Here is a 25,685-nt window from a genome sequence, read left to right on the forward strand (position 1 = left end):
AGCGTACCTACGGGGGGGGGGGGGCGGGGGCAGTCTGCCCCCCTGACGAGCTTGAAAACCTATTTTGCCCCCCCCTGACGAGCTTGAAAACCTATTTTGCCCCCCTGACGAGCTTGAAAACCTTTTTTGCCCCCCCCCCCTCGACGAGCTTGCCTTTTTTTTGGCTTGTCATTTTTTTTTTCTTTCTGGTACGATTGAAGACCTTTTTCATCATTGAAAACTTTTTTTTGTTGGGGGGGGTACGAAATCCTTTATTTATGATTGATGACCCTTGTTTTTTGCTTGTCAAATTTTTCGGCGGACGGTTTTGCCCCCCCCCCCCCGTGGAAAATCCTAGGTAAGCTACTGAGCACAGGTACGAGTAGTATAAGGATGTCTATGATGTCATGACGTCATCGTCCATTTATGGACGATGACGTCACGAAGTGACGTCATGAAGCCACGCCCCCAGCATGACGTCACGAAGTGACGTCATGTGTAAGCCACGCCCCCAATCCCTGACGTCACGAAGTGACGTCATGCAGATGACGTCACGAAGTGACGTCATGTTTATGACACCATAGAGGGGCGATATTGCGAAAGGGTAGGGTAGACATGCCTGGACGGGAAGGGGTATATGACACCATAGAGGGGCGATATTGCGAAAGGGTAGGGTAGACATGCCTGGACGGGAAGGGCTATAAATAATGTATTACAATAAGAGGGTAAATTTAGCATGCAAGAAAGTCTTTATAAAGAGGGGGAGAACACCATCGTTTTATACATTCATTCAGCAACATACACGACAGCGTACGAATATAATTACGGCTGAGCCAGAGAACTCTCAAGATGTCTCCAAAAACTGTCGAAAAAGAAGACCAGGAATGGTGTCAAATATTCCAGAACCAGGTGGAGAAGGCAGACCTGCTCTTGGTCATCGAATACATAACGATCGTGGAAGTATTCAGGGACCTGGCAAAATATCCCAGCACGTGGATAGAAGACATGGTCAAGGACAATCCTCAACTGAAAGTTCACCAGGCTGTACAATACCTGGACCCTCAAAAGGTGGCTCAATTTTACCCTCATGTTGCGAGAGTAATGTGGTTGAAACCAGAGCTGATGGATCCCTGCCTCTTCACAGAGTATCTCAAATTTCTTCTGAAAGGGGAAACAGAGGAGGAGTTAAAAGAGAAAATGGAACGAATAGCCTTCCACATCGAGGGAGTAGAGAGCGCTGTTCGCACAGTGTACCGTGCCATGGGGGAAGAAATCCTGGGTTTGCCGGAGAAGAAAGCCACTTGCTGACTACGATCGTCAACGGTTCGAGCAAAACACCCTGTCTAGAAAAAGACCTAACAAAACTCATGGACATGTGTCAGCGCATTATGGAAATGGAAAACTTTAAATGTGTGGAAAAGATTGAACTTAATCACGACGATGACTTCAATGCATTCGCCCAAACTCTTTTATTGAACTGCATCGGGGAGCCATCACACGGTAATGCCATGGAAAGAGCCATCGTCGCCGTATGCTATTTTATGAATATGTACAGCTGCATAGACGATCAATGTCAACAAAAAGACGTATTGAACGCGTTCATCAGAGAACTGTATACATACAATATACAATGGACATTTAAACCATCTAAATTCAGCATTTACCGAACTCTAACACAGACAGTGATGTATATTATGTATTACGTACTCACATATGATGTCAACAATGTCAATAATATATGTTAAATTTCAATGAAGAAGAAATGATTGGATGAAGATATAAAGGCATTTTTGCCAATGATATGAAATATTAACTATCTGAATCTGTGTAATCATGATATTCGTCTGCGAGTTTCTTTAAAGGATGCATGATATTGGTGTGTGAGACCATTGACTGTTGAGATAGTGGAAGAGGGAAGTCCTCGATTATGGGTCGTGTAGAAGATATATTACATAAAATATACTATGATCCACGCAACGAGGGTAGTTTTGGCGGTGCCGTGAAATTGTGGAAGGCGTTAAGAAAGAGCGGATTTGAGAAAGTGTCGTATAAAACTGTAAAAAAATGGTTGGAAATGCAGGACGCATATACCCTTCATGCTCCAGTAAGAAAAAAGTTTGTGCGGAATAGAGTGGTGGTGAGAGGCATCGATGAAATCTGGGAGGCCGATCTCCTCGATGTTCAAAATTTGAAGGGGGATAACGAAGGGTACCGTTATTTGTTAATGTGTATTGATGTATTGTCTAAGTTTGCCTGGGCAGTCCCTATAAAAAACAAGACGGGAAAGGCGATAATAGAAGCTTTTAAGCAAATAACGGACAAAGGGAGGGTCCCCGTTATGTTACACACAGATAAAGGGCGCGAATTCATAAACAATGAATTCCAAAACCACCTAAAATCTCAAAACATATATTTTTTCACTACAGAAAATGAGGTAAAGGGTTCCGTTGTTGAAAGATTGAATAGGACAATCAGAGAGAGACTATGGCGATACTTTACGTTTAAAAATTCTTACAGATACATAGATATTTTAAAGAAAATCATGGATGGGTACAACAATACCTTTCACACTAGTATTCGAATGAAACCTAGTGAAGTATCCATCGAAAATCAAAAACAGGTATTGAGGACTTTATACGGACAGAAAAGGATTAAAACTCGAGGATCAAAATCGAGAATATTATTTAAATTCGAGGTGGGGGACAAGGTCCGTATAAGCAGGAGTAAACTGAGGTTTGATAAGGGATACAAAGCTAACTGGTCTGAGGAAATATTCACCATTAAAAAGAGAATAGCAAAGCCTATTGTTGTATACAGAATAAAGGATTATAACGGTAATGAGATAAGGGGTACCTTTTATGAACGTGAGCTTCAAAGAGTGTCAAAATCAGACGGTGAATTATATGCTGTAGAAAAGGTGTTAAAAACGCGAAAGAAAAGTGGTAAAAAGGAATATTTAGTGCGTTGGCAAGGTTATGGAAGCGAGTTCGATAGCTGGGTAGAGCGAATAAAAAAAAGATAAAAATAGAAGGTTGAACACATGATTATCATTTTGACTCGCGAGGAGGAAGTGTGAGGTAATGCACAATGGGTTCGCAATTTTACGTCACATTACCTAGTAACAGTTCCCTGAGTTATTTCCCAGAAAACAAAACGTGTCACTATACCACGAAATTACACAGACCACTCACACTAAGCGAAGATTTTGAAGTTGGGCTTGCTGAAATCCAATTTTTGCACAGTTGGTTTAACCTAAACGGCGAGGAAAACTGGATAAAGCTGTACACCTTAGATGAGTCAGGCTCTAATCTAGTTTTGACGTACATGTTAAAGGTCCCAGCCGGATATTACAATTCAGGAGATGACCTGTGCGAAACCATTAACTCTATCATTCCTGATGTTGTGCGTAGTAAGATCGGTTTCTACTATAAGAAAAGATCACGGCGATGTTACATAGATATCAGAGAACGGGCTGAAATCGTCATCTCTTGCTATTTAGCCCGACTGTTGGGATTTGACGGGGAATGCCGTATTACAGAAACGACAGAAAGCCCTCTACCGGTCGATGTACATATGCAGTTTCATACATTTTACCTCTATTCGGATATTGTACAGTCTCAGCATGTGGGGGATGTGGCCGTCCCACTCTTAAGAACAATTGCTGTTGTACCCAGCAAAAGACACGAGAATATCGTCAATTACTACACATCCCCGCATTACGTCCCCCTGAAGATTCATCATTTTGAAACCATTGACATTATATTAACAACTGAAACGGGAGAAGTTGTCCCATTTGAGCGTGGGAAAGTCATTGTGAAACTTCACTTCAGAGAGCGCTCTTCGAGTTTACCATAACTGAAACAATTTTAACGATCATGGTACGTATGAATAATTTTAATAGAATTATTCATAATCATCCCCTTTACGTAAAACAACAGGGTATGGGTATTCCAGTTTTCAGAGGAGCAGTAATGCAGCGAGGACATGGCCTTGGTAGTCTTGTGAGAGGACTATTTCGAACAGCAACTCCACTCCTCAAAAAAGGGGCCACGGCTCTGGGGAAGGAAGTTTTAAACACGGGACTAAACATAGTACAGGACACTTTAAGTGGACAACCCTTAAAAACCGTCGCTAAAAGAAATGTTTCTCAGGCAGGGAAACGACTAGCTAGAAAAGCCCTGGAAGGTGTACGAAAGAAATCACAGGGTGGAGGGGGACGAGCATTTATAGTTAAAAGGAAACAGCGAAGAAGAAAACCTGTCATTCGATCCGAGAAGTCTCGTGTGAAAAGACGCCGCCTGGACATCTTTGATTAAACCACTCCTTCTTCAATACCCTACTACGCATCACCATGGCCCTTCTTCATGAAAAAAGTGACATTTGCTGTAAGTCCGAATTGGACCTATTTTCAGTCCCCTTTACCCAGATGAGCATTGTAAAAGGTCCGTGGGTGGAATACCATCCAGTGAGCAACATAACAGATTCAGGACCTATTGAATTTAACATGGCTGGAACCGCCGAAGAATACATCGACTTATCACAAACCATGCTTCATGTACTGCTAAAAATTGTCAACCCAGACAACACAGCCCTCGCGGAAGATGCACCAGTAGGACCCATCAATCTGCTGCTTCCTTCACTTTTCAGCCAGATAGATGTGAAACTGAATGAGACTCTCGTTTCTCAACCATCAAATACAAACGCTTATAGAGCTTACTTAGATGTGTTAACCCACTATGGACACGATTCGATGACATCCCAGTTGACCCAGCAGTTATTTTACAAGGACGAGGCTGGCTATTTTGACGTAGTAAACCCCCTCCTACCTCAAGTGGAAGCGAACGCTGGTTTGAAAAAGAGACAGAAATTTACGAGTCAGAGTAAAACTTTATCACTACTGGGACCCTTGTATGGAGACATTTTTTTCCAAGAGCGGCTCATGCTTCCAGGTGTGGACGTTAAAATCAAGCTCAACCGAAACAAAGATGGTTTTTGCCTGCTCACATCGGACGCTACGTCCAAATACAAGATCATGATAGAGAAGGCTACCCTCTACGTCAGGAAGGTGAAAGTCAACCCGTCAGTGATGCTGTCGCATGCAAAAGGGCTAGAAAACACTCCTGCCAAGTATCCAATAAACAAAGTAGACGTGAAATCCTTTACCATTCCAGCCGGAAATATGTCCATTAATAAAGACAATCTTTTTCTAGGACAGATCCCTAACCGTATCATCATAGGATTTGTGGATAATGACTCTTTCAACGGGAGCTACAGAAAAAACCCTTATAATTTTAAGCATTATAATTTAAACTACATTTCAATAACTGTGGATGGAGAGCCCCTTCCCATGAGGCCTCTGCGCCCTTGTTTCGAAGAGGGCGGGAACCAGAACTATATTGAAGCCTACAATACCCTGTTTATGGGAACCAGCCGCTTATTCTCAGACCATGGAATAGCTATAAATAGGGAAGAATATGCCCAAGGATACACACTTTACGCATTTGATCTCACCCCCGATTTAAGTGATGGCTGTCATCTTAATCTTGTCAAGGAAGGGAACGTACGTCTCGAAGCAGGTTTTGATGCTGCGTTGCCCAACACAGTGAATTGTATCGTTTACTCTGAATCACAAGGACTTATCCAGATTGATAGGAGTAGAAATGTCATCTATGATTTCAAGGGTTAATAGAAAGGACGCATACATGGATACGTTTCAGATTGATCACGTGCTCAAGAGTCATCCTACTACCAAGGACTATTTTCAGGGGGTTTTCGCATTGGATGAAATACCCCATGTCTCGACAAACAATAGATACTGTTACGTTTTCAACACCGACCCTAGCAACAAACCCGGCTCCCACTGGCTCGCATTCTATTATGATGGAAACAGAGGAGAATTTTTCGATTCGTATGGGAATTCACCATCTTTCTATAGCGAAGAGTTTAAAGAATACTTGGATGAAAATATAAAGCATTGGGATTTCAATACCAAACGACTGCAAGGATCGTTTTCTACAGTGTGTGGACAATATTGTATCTATTATTTGATTAAAAGACTGGGGGGAAGGAGACTAAGAGATATTGTGAATGTTTTTGGCCTTGATTTCAATAATAACGATAGGAAAGTAAATGCTTGGTTTAATACCAATTATAATACATCATTTCCTACCCATGATCTTAAACACACCCTTTTGCAAATTGCAAACAGTTTTGAAGACCGTGAGGGTAACTCTTAATCTCCTTATTTAGTGGGAGTAGGGGTCAGAGTTTGGAATAGGGTCAGGGATAGGAATAGTGTTATTATTAGAAGTTATATTGCCCATTTCCATACATCATCCGTCCTTTCTTCTCCTTTTCTCTCTCTCTCTCTTTCTCTCTTTGTTTTCTCATCAATATACCGCCCCCCCCCCTCTCGCTTTCTATTTTCATTTACCCTTTCATCACCGTTTAGGGTTAGGGTTACATTTCATCAACATCTCTCTCTCTCTCTCTCTCTCTTTCACAGCCACCCTCCTCTCTATCCATTCTTATACACAGTGAATGTACAGTAAAAGAAAACAACACTACATGTTGAATTTACAATGTAAGATACTATAATATCGATGAATAAAGATTTACATCCACATATATGTCATTTGTGTTCATGGTTATATTTCCGTGTCTAACTGTCTGTCTTTTATTCTTGAATTAATTACATCAGGTGTACATTAAATAAACCTGTTACTCCTAAACCGTTCAAAAACCAAAATATGTAAATATATCGTCATTCGGACTAAAAATAATATTTAAAAATTATCTACTTTTCCGTATCTTTTGGTATGGAGATCTTCCTAATTATAGCTTGAAGTACGGAATTATACTAATTATCAATTTAAATAATACAAAGTATGGTCTCTAATGGTACGAAAATCGTACCAATTATTCTTAAGAAATATCAAAATTTACAATTCCTAACACATCACACTTCATACAGGAACTATCTACATTTTATTTCATACGTATAAACATTACCAATCGTAGGGAATATAATATAAATTCATGGTTTATATTGGTTGTAAATAAATACATATTTTGATTATGAAAGATACAACTCTAAAAATATGTACGTTAGACATAGCAGCCGATTGACAATTTGACAGTTTATACATTATTAAATAAGTTAGATCTCAAATAAACATTTACAATTCCTTACACATCACACTTTATACACGACTTATATACAGTGTATTAAATATTAAATATAAGCAAACTTTACCAACCATGCTGAATATAGTATAAGTTAAAATATTTCTGTTAGACATGACATGCAATTGGTCATTTGCCCGTTTATCCATTTGCCCATTTGGCCGTTTACCCATTTTTCCATTTACTAATTTTGCCACCTATTCCCGAAATATTCTTAATTCAGCATGGTTAATGATGCAAATATTTCTGAATACATTAAAATAAAGGCAACATACAGTATAAAGGGCTTCACTCTGAAAAAAATGACTTGTAAAAGTCTATTAATTTCCAATAAATAGATAGGCACGTTCCCCAGCACTGGTGACTGAAACTTTGATCCCACCCTCTAAAAATGAGACCATTTTTTGGATGGAGGTTCATTTTTGTTTCTTTTGATGGATTTGACTACTTTTAAAGATGCACCTGACCGTTTGGCTACTTTTTCATTTTTCGTTACCGCTTGGTCCTCTTCAACCTCTTCTTTCTCGAAGACGTCATCTCGTTTCCATTGTTGTAGATCGTGCCTTCTCTTAGGATTGGTGAGAACCGTCTCCGGGATATTCATCTCGGCCAGCAGCCGGATAAATTGTTCACTGCCACTGGGGACGTAGCTTTTCCGCTCGCGGAAGATATCGTACATCAAATCGCAAATATTACTCCCTCGCACGGGTTTTCCATGAATAACTAGTTGACCGGTCGATGTCCATTGTACAGTTGGATTGTTTTTTAATTTTTGGAGTAGCTGGTGAGCACGGGTTGCATAAGATTTGGGGATATGCTGCATGATATCGAGTTCGACCGGATCAGTCACATGGTCAGGATCATAGTTCGTAGGCGGGGTGGTAGCTCCCATCTCCTTCTTTGAGGGTTCGATGTCACGGATCTCGATGGGTACTGGTTTTTTCAAGTTGTCGGACGCTTTAAGAAATGATTGTAAATACTGAGAGTACATGTTTGCTTTGTCGTGTACATTCAAGTCCTTCATTTCCAAGATCATACGCATTTTTTCGTCGAGATCATCTAACTGATGCTGCGTTGAAGAAGATGGACCAGTCTGCAGAGATTGCAACATATTTGGAGGGACGAGAACCATCTTACGTGTGTGCTCCATGACTGTTTTTATTTTCTATTTCCAGTAAAAGCGTTTGCGATGGCTCCCACAGCTGGAACAACGAGTCTCATTAACATGGGTAAGATGAAACCTCCACGTTGATTCAACAGTCTTTTTCTTTCCTTGAGTGAAGTTCGACGATCGGAGAGCTTTCTCAGTCTTTGTTTATGCTTAGCGAGGGAGCGTTTATGAGCTGGGGAAATTTTGATATTGCCGTTGACCACGTTTACGATGCATTCGCAAATGGCGTCTATAAGTCCTTTGTCTGCTGTTTTCAATAACGCCTTTCTTTGCTTGGATGTGCAGTGTGCCAATGTCTTGAGAAGGACAGCGTGTGTCCTGATACGTCGAGACATCTTTCGATAATAAAATAGATTCTGAAGTGGAATGTTCATTTATACTCTAGGGACGTAGCTAAATTGTCTTTCCCCTGGGAAAATATTCGTTCTCAAACGGAAGTCCTCGGGGGTATCCGGTTTCAGATCAATAAAAAGGTAGCCATAATTTTTTCTGGTTGCATCGGCGTAAGCTTCTTGAAAATATTTAACGCGGCCAGGATACATCTGTTTAGCTAAACATGATATTTGCATTTTATCTCTACAGTTTTTGAATATACAATAATATTGGGTGTTGAGTGAAATCGCCCTTGATTCTCTCCCTTTATGAAATAGGTTTTGGGTAATATAAATAACACTAACATTTCTATGATGGCACCCCTTCGTAAATAAAGCAGCCACCCTTTTATTATCACCTGCAGCATCCATCAAATCATCTATTACAAACAGAGTAGGGTTTGCGCTGTCTGTATATGCATAAAAGTCCTCGGGTAAGTTTTCATGAAATTCAATATTTGGAATGGTATTCATCATGCTGAGATATTCATTTTGGAATTCACCGTAAAACCATACAATTCTTTTTGGCGTATGGTCAAACATAGTTGGAATATTTTTTAATAATTTTTTAACAAACATGGTTTTACCCGAAAAAGTTGGACCGACAACGCACATGGTAAAAGGATGTCTCATCCGTACATCCATGACAAATATAAATATATACACAGTATAACAAAGTTAAAACACGTGTAAGTGAATGCAACGTAAAATCAGCCTAGTAAGAGATGTGGGTATAGTGACGGCTAAACAGTAACTAACGCCCAAGCACTTAATTGGACATTTAAATATATATATATATTCATAACACTATTAAACAAAAAGTACACCAAGGAATTTTATCTCAGTCAATGGAGAAAGAACTAGCGAAGCTCTCTTCACCAGTAGAGGAATTTGAATACGACAAGGCCACTGTATCATTACCAGTGATCTGCTTTGTAAGTATTATATCAAGAAAAAAATTCGAGAATAAAATGATAAGAAAGAGTACAATAGCAATGAAATTCATGCGAAATGAATTTTGAGGAATGCCCCTCATAGCGGATTGCTGAATTCTACGAAATGATGTACTATCCATCTCAAGGTATAACAACAACGACAACCTCTTCTTAAGAAGGCTAATATAAAAAGTGAATCTAAAACTTTAGGACAACGTATAAATAGACATAATGATGTTCTCATAAACATTGAATTTAACCAATCCAGACTAAGATTCCAGTTCGCATCAGAATAATGGATTGTCTCAATAATAATTAATTAATGTATTTATTTATATTTATTTGTCCGTTCATGTATGGATTGCCAGTCGGTGTACCATATCATCGTATTGTACTTTAGTAATTTTTTGTTTGCCTATGGGATTTCTACATGGCCATAGGGTAAGGTTTCGGAACCATCCCCCACTCGAACCCTTTTGGTGAAAACGACTCGATAATCTTTCTTTCGCTCCACGGTATGAAGGGTCTTTGTCTCCGTGTCACGTATGATTTTTGTTTCATGGATTGTGCGTTTTTCTTCTTCATGAGAGCGAATGAGCTCTTTGAGAGTGTCGTGGTTTATTACAAGAGAGTTAGCATTGTTTAGGGTAAACCCTCTTACTTTGCAAACCGTGTTCCCCTTATTCGTTTTATAGCTATAATTCTTTGGACCTGCACAAAGCCATGTTTCTATGTGTTCATCATTGCTCGAGTCAATTTCATTAGTCAATTCCCCTAAATAGTCGCCCGTTTTAGGATCAGAAGGTTCGAGGGAGGGGTCCGTCCTAAATACAACACTATCGGTGTCGTGGTACAAGACTCTATCTCCTAACATTTCTAGAATACTGTATAACTTCAATCTAGCCATGGCTGTGGTGAAACTTGCCAGTATTATGTTTGTATTTACATTTTGATCCACAAAGCCTTCACTGCATGTATAATTCACCTGTACCATTTCGTTCATGACTATTAAGTCGTTCACAATTACCGAATCGTCATTAAACAATTTTAGTAATTCTTCGGAGGTAGTGACATATTTTGTTTGCCTCAAATTGTTGCGCTCGGCAAATTTCCCCCAAAGTACATTAATGATCTGCTTTGAGATTGCTCGTAGCCCTGGATTTTTTTCGATCTTTTTTGGATCGAGCAGAATCCCTTCATGATCATAGTACTTTCGAACATAATTTCTTTGCTCTTCGGGGGTCTTTGCATTGGCAGGATACCCAGAGGCTTCCTGCTTCAATTTCATGAATGCATTGATATAGTCTGCAAAAAGACCACCTGATTGCGTCTCTACATTGTACTGTGTGGAACGATCAAATTGCCATACCTCGATCATGCGCAGATCATGGTATCCCATGTCTAGAGCTTTTTTCAATTCTTCCGACACCCAAACGCCCTTCAGTTTACGCTCGCTGTCTGGATGGGTACATTTGTTCTGATTGAGGGATTCTGCGCATGCCGCGCAGAGTGGGAAGGTGAGTTTGCCAGAGGAACGGTAGGGAAGCACAGGATGGAACAAATTGTTGGGTGGTGTTATTTCACACTGAATCAGACCGAATATTTCCTCGATGGGTGGGAAATTAGAATGTAGAATCCGAGGGTGACCCAGAGGATATCTTCCAAATTTATTTATATAAGGATAAAGACTGGTGAAATCATAATAGTGTATCTTTTCGCCTGGCTTCACCTTGTAGAAAAGGTTGCATCCGTCGGTACGGCCACCAAAAAATGAGTGACGGGGATTGAGAGGATCTTTGAAATTTTCAGTCACATTTTGGATGTGGGGAATCACCTCTGGTCTAATCCTCTCCCTATCCCAATCATGTTCCCACATAACTTCAACGGTATACCCAGCTCTTTTCATAAGTTCGATCCTGTGTACCGTTTCATTGTACAGCACTCCCATTCTTTTGTTGCAACGTTTGTTTATGGTGTCTGGTTGATAACAAGTGTTACACCCATGAAAGAAACAGCCTAAAAATTCATAGACGAATTTGGTATCCCCATCTTCTCTGTACCCATCCACATAGCGTCCGTGAATCTTGCGTTCGCCGCCGTTAAATGCGTGGCGAATATCAATCCCTAAGGATTGTGACAGGTAATGCAACCACTCCCCTGCTTTCAGAGAATGGGACTTGGGATTAGTGTATCCATCGTGAGGAATTAGCGCGATGGTGTCTGGCTTCAGGTAATTCGTTCGAAACAACAAATTGCACGCGCCAGGGAGCGTCAGATTGTAATGAAACGGGTCGATCCCATCAGGATTACTTTCAGTTTGTGTGATCTTCTTGAAATTAACCCTGAATAACTTACAGCTTTCATGAAGGATTTTCACATCGCTTCTACAATATTCCAAAATTTCTTTCTGGAAATCGAATACGTAGTCTTGGGGGACATTGTCATACCACTCATTGAATTCGAGGAGAGTGTTTTTCATCATAGAGGTTGTTCCGTAATACTTTTTATCTGGAAGGGGTCCCACGTAGTTTTCATTAGCTTCCACATTAAAGAGGTGAGGGAAAAAACCCTTTTTCAGTTCCTGTATCCCGAATGTTTTGGGCAATTTCGCTAGTCCCATTTGGAAAAAGTTCAAGCTATCTTTCACCGTGATTTTGGGGTCTTGTGTGCGCAGACTCATAATCTTACCACCATTCATTATGACCTCTGGAATAATTCCTTTGGCAATTAAATGATTGAGGAGAAAATAGGAGTCGTAGGCCTTGCTATTATGTGCGATTGCTATTGCACCATCGTTATCCTCTGAAAATAGCCACTTGCAAAATTGCTCCAATGTCTCCCGCCCCTGGAAAGTTATTTCCCTGTCATATTTAGAGTCGCAATACAGGCAACCTTCTTCTTCGTCTTCGGGGGGGATCCCATCCATGCAATTGGTGCATTCCCACGATGCATGTACAAGATTTGGAACGTGGGACCCTGTATTTTGAGTACATTCAAAATCGAAATATATGTATTTCTGAGGTATGGGCAAATCTTCCTTTTCTTTCTCATTTTGATTCTCCCCATCTTTTGGTTTAACAGATTTCTTTTTCTTGGATTTGCTCTTTTTCTTTTTCTTTTTCTGAAATATTTTATCTAGCTCTTTTTCTTTTTCTGATGGTACATAGTAAGGACTTTTTTTTGTTACCTTCATGTAGCATTCATGAGTCGACCCGTCCACATAATCCTTGCATATCCTACAAAATACTTGAGAACAGTCGTGATCTCTCCTCTTACCAGGAAGGACATTTGTGTCAAACACGCGCTCGCATTTCAGGCATTTGTTTTTGCTATTACAAGCCGTTTCATTATCGAACAGCGTCACGCTATGCGATCGAAAGCACTGCTCTGTCAGGAATACCATGTTGCAGTCTTTGCATGTACGAGGGTCACGTTTGGCGAGATCATTACGATCACAATGGTTAGAAAAGCAATCTGGACAGATTTCGCAGCATTCATGCTTACGCGCGTCATTGTACACCTCTAGACACTTTCTGCATACATTCCTTACACACAAAAAAGCCGCCATATTTCTTATCACATTGTAGTGAGACGATTCAGATAGGTACAGGTAAATATTTTTGTCAGCAGGAGGACCAGCATAAATCCTAGAGTGATGTTTACGACCCTTATAAATTACCAATCTGAATTCTGGTTGTAATACGGATTGAAATTTACTGTATTGGCTTGAGTCAACTTCCCCTAACGGTACCCCTGCCAGCTCATGGAGTTTTGCAGCCTCTTTTTTTAGTCCCGCGGTGGGCGGTCGGTCATTACGGGACCAACGCTTATAGGTAGGGTCATTATTTACAAAATATCTGGCAATGACAATTGCGTTTGCGAAACATGTTTTATCTTCAATAGAAGATGGCACTGTAATAATTGATCTTTTTCTTAGACATGCTTCGTCATCGGCAAGACCATCCATTTTACGTCGGTACCCACCAACGGGGTTAACAACATGGTGAAAACGGATGGTAAAGCCCGGTTTTAACATGAAGTCTTGGTTGCTATTCAAAACTCGCTCAATGCGGTCCAGAATCGCGCTTATATCAAAATCCCTAACTGTAGACCAAGGGAATGCAATGGGTATATTCAGTTGATCGGAGACCAACACGAGTCTAACATAATCTCTTTGAGATGTTCCCTCAAGTAACATTTGCCTTAGCTCCTCGAGAGAGGACGCTATGTATGAAAGAACTTCCCTTACAGTAGCATGGTCGGGAATATCGCCCACAAAATCGTACCAGGACTCCCGAACGCCAAATCTTTTTGACATTCGAGTATCTACGAAATTCCATAGCGGTTGGGGAGTGCTGGTACGATTACCTGCGCGATATTCTGAATTTTGAGTTGAAGGGGATAAAGAGTCAGGATTAGAGGACTCGTCTTGGTCTGTATCTGTTGTCTTGTTTTTAGATTTCTTCACCTTTCCTTTACCACCCTTTCCTCCTTTAGAATTTGGATCAGTTTTTCCACCACCCGTCTGGAGGGTGGATTTTCGTTTTTGAGATGATGGAATTTCCACCTCATCGTCCGATGAAATATAATAATTCACATGGGGAGGGGGTGTGTGTGTTGGAACGTACTCGTTCCCCGGGCCAAAATGGTGAGAGGGGGCTGGAATATTCCAATTCCCTGTGATATTGTTCTGAAAAGGAGCGATCGAACTGGATTTGGCTGCATTATTTACTCTTTTTTTCCTACGTAATCTATCACGCGCAGCGAATTTTGCTTTAGACTTTTGGGGGGAATTTTGTCTAGATAGGGAATCGCTTTTCTTCAACTTTCCTTTACCACCCTTTCCTCCTTTAGAATTTGGATCAGTTTTTCCACCACCCGTCTGGAGGGTGGATTTTCGTTTTTGAGATGATGGAATTTCCACCTCATCGTCCGATGAAATATAATAATTCACATGGGGAGGGGGTGTGTGTGTTGGAACGTACTCGTTCCCCGGGCCAAAATGGTGAGAGGGGGCTGGAATATTCCAATTCCCTGTGATATTGTTCTGAAAAGGAGCGATCGAACTGGATTTGGCTGCATTATTTACTCTTTTTTTCCTACGTAATCTATCACGCGCAGCGAATTTTGCTTTAGACTTTATTACAGGCTTAGATTTTTTAGGCTTTGAAGAATTTTTAGGCTTTTGAGATTTTTTAGCCATTGGAGCATCTCTTCTCCTGAGAGGACATTTTCGTTTTCTAGATACCTTAGCATGATTAGGATTCGATATAATAAAATCTTCATCCTCTGACCAACCATTATTCGAATTTTCAATGCTAGAGGCTGCATGAACTCCATCGCTAGCAGGATTGGTAATGGAACTATCAACCACATCTCTTACATGACTGCTAAGTATAGAAACGTTGCATTCACTTACCGGTATTGTAGATGGACTTGATGGATGTTGACTCTCGGTGGGGTGATGTGCAAGGCCATGAACTGCATCGACTGTGCTTGTCACCAAAGATTGCACTTGAGATATGGAAAAATCATATAGATTTGAAAGTAAATTTTGAAGGTTTTGTCTAAATAAAGTACTACGCTGCGAAGACGAAGGGGTTGCCTGAGAATCACCCATGATTCTGATCTAACTACTTGGAGAGATTGTTTCAGTCACCAGTGCTGGTCCTCGGGTGTGAGGAAATTAAGTGATCCTAAGAGTTTTTCAGCTGAAAATTTATACCCTTTTTTCGCGCGTTTTTTTTCTTTATCTGTTTCTGTTTTTTCTTTGTTTATTTGTATAATCTTAAAACACAATTCAAGTTCAAGGGGAATAAAGAAAAGAGCTGTATAACATATTTACTCTTTGAAGTGGCCGGGTCCTAATCGTAGGGACCAAAAGGGTAATCTTAAAACACATTTCAGAATTAAGAAGAGATCGAATGGTATTAATTATTTACTCTTTGAAGTGGCCGGGTCCTAATCGTAGGGACCAAAAGGTAATCTTAAAACACATTTCAGAATTAAGAAGAGATCGAATGGTATTAATTATTTACTCTTTGAAGTGGCCGGGTCCTAATCGTAGGGACCAAAAGGGTAATCTTAAAACACATTTCCGAATTAAGAAGAGATCGAATGGTATTAATTATTTACTCTTTGAATTGGCCGGGTCCTAATCGTAGGGACCAAAAGGGTAATCTTAAAACACATTTCAGAATTAAGAAGAGATCGAATGGTATTAATTATTTACTCTTTGAAGTGGCCGGGTCCTAATCGTAGGGACCAAAAGGGTAATCTTAAAACACATTTCAGAATTAAGAAGAGATCGAATGGTATTAATTATTTACTCTTTGAAGTGGCCGGGTCCTAATCGTAGGGACCAAAAGGGTAATCTTAAAACACATTTCCGAATTAAGAAGAGATCGAATGGTATTAATTATTTACTCTTTGAAGTGGGTCCTAATCGTAGCGACCAAAAGGGTAATCTTAAAACACAATTCAAGTTCAAGGGGATTAAGAAAGAGCGGTGTTTATTAGGCTTATACCGTTATTTCTTTTCATACAAGATTAAAAGGGCTCGGTAATTATACTTACTTATTTACTCTTACATTTTCCTTGTAGGGCGTTGTGTACGTTAGGGCTCTCCGAGCACAAAGCCCTGAATTCGTCTATAGATAAGGTCAACCCTTTTTTGCTGGGAAGTAGTTCTTTGTTTTTCTCGAAATATTCTCTCACATCGACGTATACACGTTTACGGTACATCTTAGCCACGATGTATTTAGGACGACCTCCTTTTACGCTGATTGGACGTTTAAGATATATCTTTGATTCCTCGTCGTCTGCAATGTTTTCTGGTTTGCTAGGCCATCCTGTAGACCCCGCCTCCTCTCTTCCAACTTGGTGATGGTTGGGTACTTTCATCTTTCTACCAGGAAACCACACCCCTTCTTTTCTATTCTCATTTTCACGATCCTGCTGTTGGTTCTGGTATTGCTGCTGCATCTCCATGAAAGGTTGTTCCTCGTCTATAAACAAAGGATTTTCGGAGAATAACTTATCTGATTCCTGTAGTTCTTCTCTTCCTACATCTTCGTGTACTTTCGAACTACCGTAGAAAGACGTGTAATTTCCAGCCATGGTTTCAGCCGTAATTATATTCGTACGCTGTCGTGTATGTTGCTGAATGAATGTATAAAACGATGGTGTTCTCCCCCTCTTTATAAAGACTTTCTTGCATGCTAAATTTACCCTCTTATTGTAATACATTATTTATAGCCCTTCCCGTCCAGGCATGTCTACCCTACCCTTTCGCAATATCGCCCCTCTATGGTGTCATATACCCCTTCCCGTCCAGGCATGTCTACCCTACCCTTTCGCAATATCGCCCCTCTATGCTGTCATAAACATGACGTCACTTCGTGACGTCATCTGCATGACGTCACTTCGTGACGTCAGAGATTGGGGGCGTGGCTTCATGACGTCACTTCGTGACGTCATGCTGGGGGCGTGGCTTCATGACGTCACTTCGTGACGTCATCGTCCATAAATGGACGATGACGTCATGACATCATAGACATCCTTATACTACTGGTACGATTATGATTTAACTCATCGCAAGGGATCGCAACGTTTATTTCTTTCCTCTGCGTTGATACCTATACGAATTAAAAGGTGTATGATGAAAAAAGATATTTTTTTTCATTTGAGTAAAAAATCCGACTTTCTTCCTTCTACTACAAATGGTATCGGAGATCCTGAAAACACATCCGGATCTTACCAATGTGTTGGAAGCTCCTTGATCCTACCGGCATACCATAGAGCTATTAGCTCCACGATCCACCAAGAGGTCGCGCTTTTGTATACCACTGCAGTGACTGCACATAATACACCAGCATTGCGAACCACACACAGTACATCTTGAAGGTCGAGAATCTCTAAATTTTTCTGCTTTGTCTCTGCCGCAGTCATTGCTTAAGGTAAGAATTGTTTTTGGTTTATTGTTTTTCCTTCAATCTGTCACAAATTCTGGCATTACAGGTGAAGATCCGTATGGATTGGAAATTTGGAAGTATAGAATTCTCACCAATTCCAAACCAAGAACTGAAGAAGGCAAGATGGAATTGTTCGGACTCTGGAACTGGAACTGAAGGAAACGCCTTCTCTGGTCAGTTGGTAGGCCGACAGCAGCGGGACCGGTATCTACCGGCGGTATCTTCTATCTCAAATCTGGTGCCAGATTTCCTACCTAACGTTAAGTCTAACTCAAATGTTAGGTTAGGCAATATGGCACCAGATTTGTGCTGTAGAAACGTATAAAAAAGGTCAATATTCAATTCAATAGTCAATATTTCAATTTTCTACACAGATATGTACAACTTCATTTTCTTCATTTTCTTTGGTGGTCTTACCACATTCAGTGTTCTTATAATCTTGGGCATCATGGTCACACATTTTATAGTAATTGTAACATGCATAAGTAGCGGAAATCAGCGAAAAAGCATAATAATCCTTGCAAATGTAGTATGGATACAAATTAACAAAATTATTAATCCAATATGAACTCACTCATTCAATGAACAAGGTTATGATTAGACCAAAAGCTTCGGTCTCTGTTAATGTTATGTTGGTTGTTCAGCTGAACTTCGTTGGCTTCACTCACCAAATACATAGACCGAAGTTAAACCGTCGTTTGTACGGGGCTCAATGGCCACGGCTAATTTCTTGTTTTTCTCCTCAATACCGTGATATTTTACACAAACAGTGCATTTATATGCACCATTAGGTGACTGATAATGTTTAAGTGATGACAGTTTCTTACCCTAAATTCCCGCTTTGAAACTGGCATTCAGAGGATTGTCTCTAAAAGTTGACACTTGCGACTCGAGTGGGCAGCCATCTTGGTAATGAATTATTCATGAAAAAGTGGCCGACGAAAGTTAGACTCCGCCCCATGACCTTTACGTCACACATATACCACGTATACAGTGCCAGGGCGAGCAAACGTTGAAAAGGAAAAGAAAATTAATATTCATAAGCCTGACGTAAAAGAGATGATCTGATTGGCCAACGGTTTCGATAAGCAGTTGACCCGGAAGTTCATCCTACCTCATATGTTTGTGTACATTATCGACTTCGGAGGAACGAGTGAATTGGGAGCTACACGACAGCCGAGGAAAGTCACTGTTTTTGTTCCTTTTCAATTGAATTTTCACCACTTAAATGCCAATCAAAGCCTAGAGGAAATAACAAGCTGCATTTTGGTAAGCTTCTTTTTATATATTGTAATTCATTTAAGAAAATATTCGATGAGCCCCGCCGGGGGGATTTTGCGTTGTACCTCCCCTAATGGCGGGGACACGCTAGCGAGCCGTCTGTCGACGAGGAGAAATTAAAAAATTAAAAAATGTTAAAAAACTCCTCGAAACAGACGGCTGCCAGCTGTCTAGGTTATGATACAACCTTGTTCTCACTTTAATAGGCTATATATCTCCATGTGTGGCAAAAAAAGGGTGGCAATGTTTGGCTAATTTTCTCTTTTTCTTTGGGGAAAATGCTTGATTTTTTTACACTGACAGTTTCTATTACACCTATTATTCATACAACTTGACTCTTATTTAAATTTGATTCTTTAAATTATTTTTTGCTTAATTAAAAATAGAGATCAAAAAATGAAAATTTTCTTGCCATATTACTTTCCACCAATAGAGGGCGTACTAAAAAATATGCCCAAAATTCAAGTTTTTGAGCGCTGTGGTGAATATATAAATTATTCCTAAGTTACTAATGAAAAATAAATTGCAACTGTATGGAAATTAGTAATTTTGGTCACAAAAGTGATATTTTAATGATTTTTTAAAGTGTGTGCTCTGTACAACCTTGGCATACCATAGTCCTACATGTACCTGTAGATTCCCCACAGGCAGGGTGGTAGCAGTGAACAAGTGTATGAACTGAGAAATGAGAAGGGTTATTCGGAGCAAAGACCTTACCCTGTGTAGTTCCATGGGTATGGTCCACATCAGGACCAGTATCACTGGTCTCGGTACTACCTTGGAACCAGGTCCAATCGAAGTCATCTCCCTGGTCCTGGGTGTAGCCGCACGAACCTTGCTCGAAGTTGCAGCTAAATCCACAAAGAACATGTTCTGTCAAAAAAACCGGTGAAATGGTTTGCATTTTATTCATTTGTTAAGTTATTTATATGCTTATTTACATTAATTCAGTGAATCAGGTAACCCTATATATACTAAACATTTGAGGTTAACATTATGAATTATTATTTATTGGCCTCAAATTTTTATTTTTTTGTGAATTGGCCTCAAATTTTTATTCTATACTTTGAGAGAACAATTTAGTTAAAGATAAATTCCAGTTCTGGTAACGATCTCAAAACGACTGTTTACAGAATCTAATATAATGACCACCCAAGTGTCTGTATAAAAAATATGTGCCAAAGGATTCTGGAAGAAATTGTGTAATTGCTGAGAAATAAGCAAATTAAGTGCGGATTTGGTCACTTCCATTGGGTCTTTATTCCAGGAATAATAATACACTGTCCCACGTGTGCCTATCTGTGTTGGTGATCTTCAGTGTGAACATTTTTCAGCGTAGATTTCAAGATTTCACAAAGTTCAGTTTATGTAACTGTACCAGATCTAGATCCTCGATATACTGACAGTTAAGCCTGGTTTTACAGACTTTCTCATAAAATCAGTGTTTACTGCAACTACTGGCATTTTTTTTAAATGTATGTAGCGACATCTTCACACTTTCTGGCAGCCAAGACTCTATCAATGTAACACATAATCTGAATGCACATGTAGAATTGAAATCTGCATCATATAAGCAGGAAATAAAATATGGCAAAAACTAGTCCAAGACTGTTGATTTCATAAATTCAAGCATGCAGGAAAATATATGTGATATCACTCTGCTATAGAAGTGAAGAAAATGAAATGCGTAATCTGGAAAGCAAGAAAAAATTACCCAGCTTTTCTTTGTACAAACCTAAGGAATCACGCTGCTTCTCACACATTGTGACGTCATGGTCTCGAGGCCGGTGAAAAGCACATTAAAGCCTGTTTTCTATTAAAGCTTGATAATTGGAGCTGTTCGTAAGCAAAATACTCGGCTGCTAAGCGGTGAAAATGCATAAAGCTTTACATTGCTGTATTTAAAACTTGAGATTGGTATATGATTTGTCATTTTCATTTTTGGGTTTCGGTCTGGGTCTTTAAATTCATCAAGCTGCCACCATTAATGCACAAATACCTCCCATGCCTACAAAATATAAAGATGTAAAATTTTTTGTTCAGATCACTTTTCTTTTTTACGATATCATCAGCTTCCGACCGTTAAATTGAAAATGGTAGTTTGTTTTCTGTGGCACATCTGCGGCACATACATGTAACTACTTGTACCTCTTTTTTTATCAAGTACCCCCCTCCATCCCCCCCTCCGGAATTGGACGGATGTTGCAAAGTAATATTAAACGTATTTAGATCTAGATCTAGATAATTTTCTAATACTATGCAAATTAATGCACACATTTGGTAACAATCACTCACTAATACCATAACCCAGCAGGCTCCAGGTTAAAAAAAGTTGATCCTGACTAAAATTTGTGTGTCACAGATTGACTAAAGGAATACTAGATCTAGAATTCGAGTGGTTGATTTGACCATGAACTCTTAATCTGGTCACATTTATTACACATGTTGTCAGACGAAAATAATTGATCATGCTTTAATACGGGGAAGCTCCAACCAATGGGGAGGCTCCAACCATACTTGACATCATGTAATGTTACACCCCGTGTTTCTGCCTCAACTGTTGAAGCTGCAAAGACTTGGAACAACCTCCAACAGGATCCAGCCCATTATCCCAATGTTGATGCCTTCAAGGCCTTCTTCAGTTGGATTCAGAAGTAAAGTATGCTCCTCAAACAAGGATGTTTTTACTTTGTGATATGCACAGGTCTGCACTACAAGGGAAAAGGGCCTTTTATATGAAATAATAGTATGTGAAAAGTTCCACACATACACACAGAACCAGTACGTTTATCTTGAAGCAGCACTTTCAATTGGAGCGTTGTGGCCCAGTGGATTAGTCTTCGGACTTTGAAACAGAGGGTCGTGGGTTCGAATCCCAGCCATGGCGTAATTTCCTTCAGCAAGAAATGTATCCACATTGTGCTGCACTCGACCCAGGGGAGGTGAATGGGTACCCGGTAGGATTTTTCCTTGAACGCTTTAGCGCCTATTAATATGGCGGCTCAGCTACAGCCGGGGTAATAATATGATACCAATTATCAAAGCGCAGTAGAGTATATGCACATAGTAACTGCGCTATATAAATGGACCTATTATTATTATTATTATTATTATTATTATTATTATTATTAATAGACCATAGGTCTATTTCTGTCAGGAATATGCTCCACTTAGACTTTGTCTGGCTCCGCGGCATCCCCTCCGTCAATAGACCGATGATGGTTATTTGGGCTTGTAGTGGTTGAGCTCACTGATGCCTTATAACTACAGCTTCTATGGAGAAAAGGGTGTGATTTTTCACCTTCTTCGATTATTCCTAAATTTTGCTTTATGACGAGGAAAAGGGAATAGAGATCTAAGTGATAAAAAAAGAGAGAATTTATATTAAATATAACCAGCTTTGTACCACCTTTCAGAAAAAATATGCTGGAAAATAGCAAATTTTGATGACGAACAGATCAGAATTAGTCAGCCTTCGATCTCTTGATCGCCATCAGCTACAGCTGAGCGTAAATGGACGCGCCAGTGGCTGCTGGCTGGTATGCACAGCTGTAGCTGCGCGATCCTCCCAAACATCTGATTTATCAGTTTACACTTACATGTACCCTGGAAGAAGAAGTGACCATATTGGGGGTATGCTTGGTGGTAGGCATATAATGGTGACTGGTGGCTACATGTATACTTGCTAAAGATCAGCAGATCCAGATCATCCAGGCCAGGCAATGGCACTAGGGACACCACATACTATTACATTTACTATACATGTATCTACCCAACTCTGAAAGGATTGGAGTGCCCGAATGTGTATAGTGTAGAGAATAAATCTGTGATGAGTAGAGATTTCTTTCAGGTTTTTTCATGTCATAAAATTTTTAATTGAAATAAATTATAATCTTTCAAATAGCCATGTTATGAATCTTGACTCTTCTTTATGAACTGATGATGTGTGTCCATGCATGCATCATTATCGGTGCAGCGCATCCTTTGTAGCGCTGCATGGATCTTTGCATTCAAATGGCAGTCCATTCATCCATACTCTATTCAGGTGTACATTTTGTAAAGCAGCAATTTGTGTGATTAGAAACTATTCATGAATGAAGCACTTGCATTTATCTAGGTTGAAACAGCTACAAAAAAGTACATAGCATTTTTACAGTGTACAAATATATCTAGACAGGTTATCTTATTTTATTTCTACACAAGTTGTATTTGCAATAATTTGTAGAGAAATATCTGGGTACCAGACCCACACACATTCAGTCCATCTCTAAATTAAAGCACAAGAATTTAAGCAGGAACTGAAGTACATTTTTTTTCAATTTACGTAAAAAGCAAAAATGGTGAGATCTATTTATATTTTTCAGAGCTACATGTAGTCATTCTTTCAGTTTAGATCCATCTAGTCTTGGTTTCTGTGTTGATGTTGCATTAAGAGCTTATTTTTTGAAGCCCATCTTTAGTTTTGGTAAATCCCCTCAAAAGCAAATTGTCAAGTACATTGCTAGATTATACATGTATGCCTTGCCCCCGAATGGATGTGAAGGATGTTTGTAAACTAAAATGTGTTTTATTGGATAAAGTTCAACATATTGATTTTACATTGATTTTAATTTGATTTGGTACCTGATCAAGATAGAATATATTTGTCTTGTTTACATGTATAAAACACCTTCTCAAACACATAATTGGCTGAAATCTTAGGAAATAATCTGTCTTCTTCCAGAGTAGGTGCTGCTTCAAGGTGATGAAGATAAACACATTGGTCAGTAGCGTTTTAATAATAATAATCCAATTGCTAGTGCTCTTAAATGGCTATTTTACATCAAATTAAAAACATTGCTGACATTGTCTAAATATGCAAATGAGGTGACTGATGATGTCATCCACTCACTATTTCTTAATTGTATTTTTACATGAAATATTCTAATTTTCCCCTCATTGTCATGTGGAAGAAAGCTTTTAGTCCTCCCTGGAGATGAAAAATTACCATTGTTATAACATTTCATGATTCAGTCAAGTTAGTCTGTATTGTGAAATTGGTAAAAATTGAAATATTGTATAATTCAAACTATTTACATGTACATGTAGGGACATCATCGACTCTCTCATTTGCATGTTGCTGAGTTGAACACATCAACTGTTTTGTGAAAAATGAGCAAAATTTTAAAATGTCATAACTTTCTTATTTTTCACCCAAATTTTGATGAAATTTTCAGCATTGTGCTTATATTCAAATCAACACATTTCTTGGGTGGACTTGACCTTTAAAATACAGTTTGGTTTGAACCTGCTCACAAAACAAAACATTGAAAATTCCATTAAAAATTGTACAAGGAATATAAAGTTTATATGACATTTTAAAGTTCTTCATTATTTTCGGTGAAGTGGCTCTACATGTGTAGATCTACAGTGTACATTCACTTTTTCATGAATGTAATGTACACTGTACAGTGAGTAAGATGATGATATATTTTTGTATTTCATTATATATATATTTTTTTATTGATTTATTGATTATTTGTGTCTCCCTCCTTTTGTTTTACTTTTATTTGCTCTCCTACATGTACTCTTTTTTGTCATTGATATTTTTATGAGACTCTCAATGCATATTCATTGGAGCCTTCAACCAACAAGCTTTGCTTTTTATACTTTTGGCTACCTCATCTACATCTCTCATTTTCTCTTTTATCGTTATTTTAGAACCAACTACAAGAATACTTTCTCAGATTTTTCTTTTATTGTTAATTATGTACATGCATTTCATGTCTTACAAGGATATTTAATTTATGCATATCTAAGAAAATCTGTATCATCTATTATGTGTATTGATTTGATGATATTTGAAAATGGAAATGTTGATATGAATAAACCTTAATTAATATCAAATGTTGTTCACCAAGAAGAAAAAAAAGGATTGAATAACAAGATAATCATGCCGCATCTTATTCTGTCTCAAGACTACTGTGTATGAATGATTTCAATGACATGAGAAGAAGGAAACTGGGGACATCACATCAGAGGGAGGGAAGATAAAAATACATGTAGATGGGTACACAGTGGTAGGACATGAAGAGAGAGAGAACAATGAAAGAAGAGAAATCGTGGGATGTTAGGATGGGGTCACCTGTGGTTATTGAAATCCCCCCCCCACCCTCTGAGTGTTGAACAAAAGAGATATGTGTCTTGTACTGTACATGTTTGCATGTCTGCTATTTTACATGTCAATATATCACAAGATTCAACCTCATCATATTTGGATTTCTTTTTTCAGATCATCTGTGGTTATTGAAATCCCACCCACTTCAGCCCATCAATCAGGAAATCTGCATGTGCTCCCCATTGGCTGGATGAAAACTGTCCTCTATCCACGACCACAATGGGTAACCCAATTCACAGAATTTTTAGACGATGATGATGTGAGCAGGGCGCTTTGACTGCAGACGGTGATCAGTCTCAAATACTTGGATGGTTTGAGTTGGCACGTTTGGGCTCTGTACACTATTCCAATAAGATGAGGTGCTGAACCTTGATATTGTGTTCCTCTTCTCCATCGTTCATTTTCATCATCTTATCTTTAGAGAGACGACGGGAGGTGTCGTTGGTCGTGGAAGATTTACACCATCATGGCCAACTGCCCTAAATGGTAAGCCCTTAACATAAATTATGCAAGATGAATTGTACGTGTCTTGGGCTGTGGATGGGGAATTGGTAATGAGCTATCTTGCTGTCAAATGTTTACATGTTAAGATTGCCTGTCTTTATATTTGTTATTTTTGGAGGGCATTGTGTG

General features: G+C 39.2%; 3 protein-coding genes across 4 annotated transcripts in view; 2 read left to right on the plus strand and 1 right to left on the minus strand.

Moving 5' to 3' along the window:
• Window positions 1-4,483: 4,483 nt before the first annotated feature.
• LOC121415497 (uncharacterized protein F54H12.2-like) lies at window positions 4,484-5,665 on the plus strand. The gene has a single exon (XM_041608697.1). The coding sequence runs from the start codon at window positions 4,484-4,486 to the stop codon at window positions 5,663-5,665; it is 1,182 nt and encodes a 393-aa protein (XP_041464631.1).
• A 2,554-nt stretch (window positions 5,666-8,219) lies between these two features.
• On the minus strand, window positions 8,220-17,025 carry LOC121416344. Of its 2 annotated transcripts, none has more exons than XM_041609910.1 (2): window positions 16,218-17,025; window positions 8,220-15,155 (listed from the first exon to the last, which is right to left on the minus strand). In XM_041609910.1, coding segments are annotated over exons 1-2 (5,100 nt in total). In that variant the 5' UTR covers window positions 16,219-17,025; the 3' UTR covers window positions 8,220-10,056. The 2 variants fall into 2 exon arrangements, with proteins under 2 accessions (XP_041465844.1, XP_041465845.1); XM_041609911.1 differs by lacking the exon at window positions 16,218-17,025 and having other exon boundaries at window positions 8,220-14,392; window positions 14,750-15,341.
• Window positions 17,026-17,403: 378 nt separating this feature from the next.
• Window positions 17,404-25,685, plus strand: part of LOC121416345 (alpha-N-acetylgalactosaminide alpha-2,6-sialyltransferase 2-like) — a 43,978-nt gene continuing 35,696 nt past the window's right edge. The window contains exons 1-2 of the mRNA XM_041609913.1: window positions 17,404-17,599; window positions 25,167-25,538. Of these exons, the coding sequence (XP_041465847.1) occupies window positions 25,519-25,538 (20 nt within the window). The 5' untranslated portion in view covers window positions 17,404-17,599; window positions 25,167-25,518. The remainder of the gene's footprint in view (window positions 17,600-25,166; window positions 25,539-25,685) is intronic.

The sequence above is a fragment of the Lytechinus variegatus genome, chromosome 5 (assembly GCF_018143015.1).
Source record: "Lytechinus variegatus isolate NC3 chromosome 5, Lvar_3.0, whole genome shotgun sequence".
Taxonomy (NCBI): domain Eukaryota; kingdom Metazoa; phylum Echinodermata; class Echinoidea; order Temnopleuroida; family Toxopneustidae; genus Lytechinus; species Lytechinus variegatus.

Excerpts from the sequence above, each read along its gene's own strand:
- LOC121415497 (XM_041608697.1), top strand. The coding sequence starts at position 4,484 with ATGGCTGGAACCGCCGAAGAATACATCGACTTATCACAAACCATGCTT.